This window comes from Gossypium hirsutum, chromosome A12 (genome assembly GCF_007990345.1).
Source record: "Gossypium hirsutum isolate 1008001.06 chromosome A12, Gossypium_hirsutum_v2.1, whole genome shotgun sequence".
Classification (NCBI taxonomy): Eukaryota; Viridiplantae; Streptophyta; class Magnoliopsida; order Malvales; family Malvaceae; genus Gossypium; species Gossypium hirsutum.
This window is the reverse complement of record NC_053435.1, coordinates 94,633,400-94,639,552: the sequence shown is the minus strand read 5'-3', so window position 1 is coordinate 94,639,552 and position 6,153 is coordinate 94,633,400. Positions and strand designations below refer to the sequence as shown.

At 32.7% G+C, this 6,153-nt stretch overlaps 1 protein-coding gene across 1 annotated transcript; it reads left to right on the top strand.

Moving 5' to 3' along the window:
- Positions 1–1,343: 1,343 nt before the first annotated feature.
- LOC107942352 (transcription factor MYB16) lies at positions 1,344–4,224 on the top strand. Its single transcript, XM_016876004.2, has 3 exons — positions 1,344–1,611; positions 1,704–1,833; positions 3,328–4,224. The coding sequence occupies exons 1-3, from the start codon at positions 1,479–1,481 to the stop codon at positions 4,166–4,168; spliced, it is 1,104 nt and encodes a 367-aa protein (XP_016731493.1). The 5' UTR covers positions 1,344–1,478; the 3' UTR covers positions 4,169–4,224.
- Positions 4,225–6,153: the final 1,929 nt, after the last annotated feature.

Sequence of the window (6,153 nt, the reverse complement as noted above, 5' to 3'; positions counted from 1 at the left end):
AATGATATGTACAAATATATATATACATATGTACATAAAATATACGCTAATATAATAATAGTTATAATAATACTAGCAATAGTAATAATTTGTAATAATAATATATACACAATATGATATTTAAAATATATATATGTATATATAATAGTATTTAAGAATATATACATAAGAAATATATAACTAATGGCATTAAAAATATATACATAATATATATAAATACCTAAAAAAAGAAGGGGGAAAGAAGAGAGAAGGGAGGGGGGAAAGAAAATCCGGCCAAGGGGGGCCGGTCACCGGTCGATCGTCGGTCGCCGCCGGCCACCGCCCACGGTGGCCGGAAAAGGTAAATTTTTTTTAACAATATATGTATATATAAGAAAGAAAAAAACAACACAAAAAAAAAAAGAAAAAAAGATTCGAAAGAAGAGGAAAAAGAAAAAGATGCAACCTTTTTATTAATGTTTTTTTTGTGTTCAAAATTTGAAGGGATTTTTGTGTTTGTCTCATTTTTCAATCTTTGTAAAAATCCCCCCTTACATGATTTTGAATGGCTTTTTATAGCCATCTTTTACATGATTTTCTATTATTTCTTTTTCTATTTTGTAGGTGGTGGTGGTAGACAATGGATATCAAAAATGGGAGAAAAAATGGGGCAAGTGGGAAAGTGGCTAGGTGGCTAGGGTTTCTTGGTTTTTTTTTTGGATTAGGTTTTTCTTTTTTTTTATTTTTTTGGGTTAGGTTTTTTGGGGAGGCTTAATGGGCTTTTGAATTGGGTTTAATATTTGGGTTTTGTAATGGGTTTGGGTAGATGTAAATGGGTCATGGGTTAAGGGTTTTAGTGGGTTTTGAGGTTTGGTTGGGTTTTGATATAATCGGGCCCAGGCAATTTGGGCTTCTACAGAGTATCTCTTGCTTTCCTTGAAAAGTTAAATTTTTTATTTATCCCGATTCAAGAGAAGTTAAAGAAAGGAAAAAGAAAATCAAAACAAAACAACTTTTAAGATGTATAATGTCTTTTTTGTCAACTTTTTTTTTTTATAAATAATTTTATGATGACGTTATAATTGTAAAACTTTATTATGAACAATCATTTCCTTTGCATATTCTATCCAAACAAAATAAATAAAATTACTTAATTTTCTTTTCCTTCACTAATTTTTAGTGTTTAAATAAGATAATAAATATTATTTACTTTCTTTTTTCTTTGCTTTCCTATCTTTAATTCAAACATAGTGTTAGAAAAGAAAATTAAATTCTTAAAGAAGGGTATAATGGTCATATAGGCTTATGCAATATTTATTAACACTGTAAGCCTATAAAACGCAGTTATATATCTACTTTAAATTAACCAACTCTACCCACATTTTCGTTGCTTTCAACTGCGTATAATCTCTCTTTCTCTATCATCTCTTTATCATTGTCTGTTTTCAAATTAAGGAACCAAATTCATTGAGGATTCGGCCTGGCTTGATTCAAAGAACATGCAGCAGTCTCCATGTAGCGACAAGGTGGGGTTGAAGAAAGGGCCATGGACTCCAGAAGAAGACCAAAAACTCTTGTCTTATATTCAAGAACACGGCGGTGGAAGCTGGCGAGGCTTGCCCGCAAAAGCTGGTATTATTTCCACATCTCTTCTTAGATCGCCTAGCCTTTCTAATTATGACAAATCAAACTTTATTTGATGTTTGGTTTTGATTTTGATATAGGACTTCAAAGATGTGGCAAGAGTTGTAGACTTAGGTGGATTAACTACTTAAGACCAGATATCAAAAGAGGAAAGTTCAGTTCGCAGGAAGAACGAACCATCATTCAACTCCACGCCCTTCTTGGAAACAGGTGATTTTGCTTTAAAATCCCAACTTATTATTTATTTATTTCTTTCACTCTTTTGTATATACGACAACCGGTAAAGTGGCATGCTTCATTTCATCTTATATCATCTCTCTTAGGTGATGGCAATAGTACAATAAGGACCCTATATCGTTTCTTTTAGTTGAGATAGTAAATGACAGCATAATATCGACCAGTACCACCCCAACTATTAGTCAGTACCAATGATCATGAATTGTTAACTACCAGTCAGGGATTTAAATTGCGGTCGCGGTCACGTTTTCGGTCGCGTCGCGTTTATCGCGGTCGCGGACATAACGGACGCTATTGCGGTTACTGCGGGTATCGCGATCGTGAATTTTTTTAAAAGTCGCACAACTTATTGTAAAACATAGTAATTATAATTATAATTATAAAAATAATAATTTTTAGAGTATTTTCTAACACTTATGAACTTTTATTAATATAATTTTGTGTGTAACTCTAAACAAACCCTAAGTAATAAAAATTATGAAAATTTAAAATAATAATAAATAATAAATAATTATCATTATAAATCATAATTACAATATTAATTAAAATAACATATAAACTAAAATTATAAATCTAATAACATATAAAGGAAATGAAACGGTTCCCTCTATTCTGTTTCAAACCTTTCCTTGTTATTAGAAATTCCCAACTTCTCAAATTGCTAGGGCCCTAGACAAACAAAATAGGAATAGTGTTTTCACCAAATTCAACCTTTTTTCACCAGCGGGCAGCGGCCAGCCTTTGCTGTTTTCAGTTTTCACACAAATTTTTCGCCACTGCCGCCTCCTAATCCACGCCGGCACACCCTGATGGCAAACCCACTCAACCCCGACGGCTTTTCATTTTCTTTTCCTCTTTCACTGTTACTCAACCAACTTTTTTCCCCTTTTTTTGTTCGCCCAGATCTTTGCTACTGCTAAGTGCTACTGCTACCCATTTCTCATCTTCAGTTCCTAATGGCAAATCCTAAGTTTTTCTTTCGCTGAAACTTTTCTTTGTACTGCTTTTGCTGCTTGTTTTGTTGAGGTATTCAGTATTCACGATCCATGGGTATGAGAAATAGGATTTTATATTTTCTATTGCTGTTGAGTTTTGAATCTTTGGACTTTGATTCCTTCTTGCTGTTGTTTCAGTGTTTCTGTTGATTTTTGTTAGAGGAGATGATTTTTTTTAGTTTGTTGTTAACGGAAAATAACGGGAATAGCGGCCCGTTATTGCCGCAATTGGCCGTTACCCATTAAATTGCGGCCGTGATCCACCGCTATCGGAGTGAATCCGCTTCACACCGCTATTTTCAGCAATTGCGGTTTCGGACGGCGCCGCTACCGCTATATAATGGCCGCTATTTCGGTAGCGGACCGCAATTTGAATCCCTGCTACCAGTTGTATTTGGAACCTATTATTTAGCTTGGGTTTATTTGTATAATTGGATTAATAAATTTATGTGTAATATATAAATATGCATAGGTGGTCGGCTATTGCGGCTCATTTGCCAAAAAGAACAGACAATGAGATCAAGAACTACTGGAATACACAGTTGAAGAAAAGGTTGACGACGATAGGGATCGACCCTGCAACTCACAGGCCTAAAACCGATACCCTCGGTTCAACTCCCAAGGATGCCGCTAACCTTAGCCACATGGCTCAATGGGAGAGTGCTCGGTTAGAAGCTGAAGCTAGATTGGTGAGAGAGTCGAAACGAGTTTCAAACCCTCCGCAAAACCAATTTAGGTTCACGTCTTCATCGGCTCCTCCACTGGTAAGCAAAATTGATGTTGGTTTGGCTCATGCTACTAAACCGCAATGCCTCGATGTACTCAAAGCTTGGCAACGTGTAGTCACTGGATTGTTCACTTTCAACACTGACAACCTCCAATCTCCAACATCGACGTCGAGCTTCACGGAAAACACGTTACCAATCTCATCTGTCGGGTTCATTGACAGCTTTGTGGGGAACTCAAATAACAGCTGTTGCGGAAATAATTGGGAATGTGTGGAGAAATCGAGCCAAGTTGCTGAATTACAGGAAATATTGGATAACTCAATGGGGTTGCATGACATATTGGATCTCTCCTCAGAAGATGTATGGTTTCAAGGCTCATACAGGGCGGAAAATATGATGGAAGGGTATTCGGACACGTTAATGGTTTGTGATTCTGGGGATCATCCGAAGAGTTTGTCAATGGAGCCTAGACAAAACTTTAATGTTGGAACAAGTAATGCTAGTAGTTTCGAAGAAAACAAGAATTACTGGAACAACATCCTTAATTTTGCGAATGCTTCCCCTTCTGGTTCTTCTGTCTTTTGAGATTAATTGTTAAGATTTGAAATAAATAAAAATATATATAAATTTTTGAAGTAAAAGATAATTCTTTTTATTATTATTATTATTATTATTATTGAACAATCACATTATAAATTATCTTAATATCTGTCAATTTTAAAACAACACTTGAAATTAAGCATAACCTCTTCACAACTCATGAATAAGAAGATAATGTGTTTCAACACACTCCAATTTATATTTTTCTGAATTGACAACAATACTTATATCAATCAAATTAAACCTCAATTGACTTATTATTATTATTATTTTAAATATAAAACATGTGGATAAAAATATAAAAGACATCCCTAGTCTTAACTCCCAAGTCTAGAATAATACTAAACTCATAAGTGCCTTCATATAATATAAATATCCCAATGGTACGAGAAACCTTGGAATTAATAAACTTTGTCCTATTTTCAATCACAAGTTTTTGATTAACAAGGAGGCTCAATTGTTTTAAACATCTCTCAAATTTTATGTTATTTTTTTCAAATACTTATAATGTGTAATCATATAATATGATTGAAAGCATCATACAAATTCTTTTGATTCCATACAGTATAATCGCCAGTTTATCTGCTGAAAATGAGTTAATTGATGGGACAAAACACAGCGTTCCGATAGTCACCTTAGGTACTGCATGACCTTCTCGAGAAAGATAACAGGTAGAAAATTGATTCTTTTTGATAAAATAATTAGGTGAGAGGTTAATTAATGATTTAATGTCCTCTTATAGCAGATTTCACCAGAGACTGATGATAATATAAATCAAATTTAATTTTTCTCAAATGAAAGTGTACAGTACATAATTATTTCGCAATTATGTGTAATCCCTATTCCATTACCTGCCATGCACTTAAATTTAAAGAATTAGGTTAAATCAGATTTATATTCATCAGTTCCATATATAGAATATTTCAGCTGCTTGGTTTTGACACTACTATCAAGATTTCGAATATATATTGCACCCTAGCTAATTTCGTTGCTATACCCAACTTTATAATTTTCGTGGGTTTGCGAGCTTCCTTTAAAATTTCACATTTTCTTCTAAAAGTAGCTTTTAACTCTCTTTACTGTACCAATTGCATTACATTAATTTTTTCACCATTGATAAATTAATTTAATTCTTATATTATTAAAATTTTAAATAAAGTTAAATTAATTGTAAATTTCAAATTGTGGCTGATAATAGTGTGAATTTAAATCACAATTGTAAAAAAGAAGAAGAAGAAAAAAGACAGAAGTGTCCATTATAATTATGATGGTACAAAAAATATTTAACCTCAAGCTTATTCACACTTATTATAACTTCTTTCACCTACAATTATATCTTTATAAAGAGTAATCCATTGATCAATGTTTATTTACACTTATAAGTTTCTCAATTGTAAGCAAATACCTTAATATATAAGCATATTTGATCAAGTTAGGGCTAGTTTAGCAATGCTTTTAACAAGTGCTGTTGAAAAGTACTTTTGAGAAGTGCTTTTGAAAAGTTTAATTTAAAATTTGAGTGTTTGGTATTGCTGTCAAAAAGTACTTTTGAGAAATAAAATGTCCATTTTAGACATGATATTATAAAGTAACAAATATGTATTTAAATAATGTTTAAATTAGTTAATATTAATTTTAAATAATTCTAAGTAATTAATATTAATTATTTATTATAACTTTAGCAATCTTGTAGTCTGCTGGAAAGAAGAAAACATAAGGCTAAAAAAGTCACATAATGCCAAAAGCACTTTTGGCTTAAAAAAAGTGACAAATTTGCTACTTCTTCATCTGGAAAAAGGTGATTTTGTTAAGTTGAAAAATGGTCAAAGATGGAGGCTGTTCTTTAATGCTTTTAGAAAAAAAGTGATTTTTGGGCAAAAGCCCATCACAGAAGCAAGGCCGAACGGAGCCTTAGTGTGATGGCAATTGAACTTCTATAATTTTAAGGAATGAAAAAGAAATTGAGATGG

Bases quoted from the DNA above. Each gene is read 5' to 3' on its own strand.
- LOC107942352 (XM_016876004.2), top strand. From the start codon at position 1,479: ATGCAGCAGTCTCCATGTAGCGACAAGGTGGGGTTGAAGAAAGGGCCA. The intron at 1,612-1,703 runs GTATTATTTCCA...ATTTTGATATAG, and splicing joins AGGCTTGCCCGCAAAAGCTG to GACTTCAAAGATGTGGCAAG. The intron at 1,834-3,327 runs GTGATTTTGCTT...AAATATGCATAG, and splicing joins CACGCCCTTCTTGGAAACAG to GTGGTCGGCTATTGCGGCTC.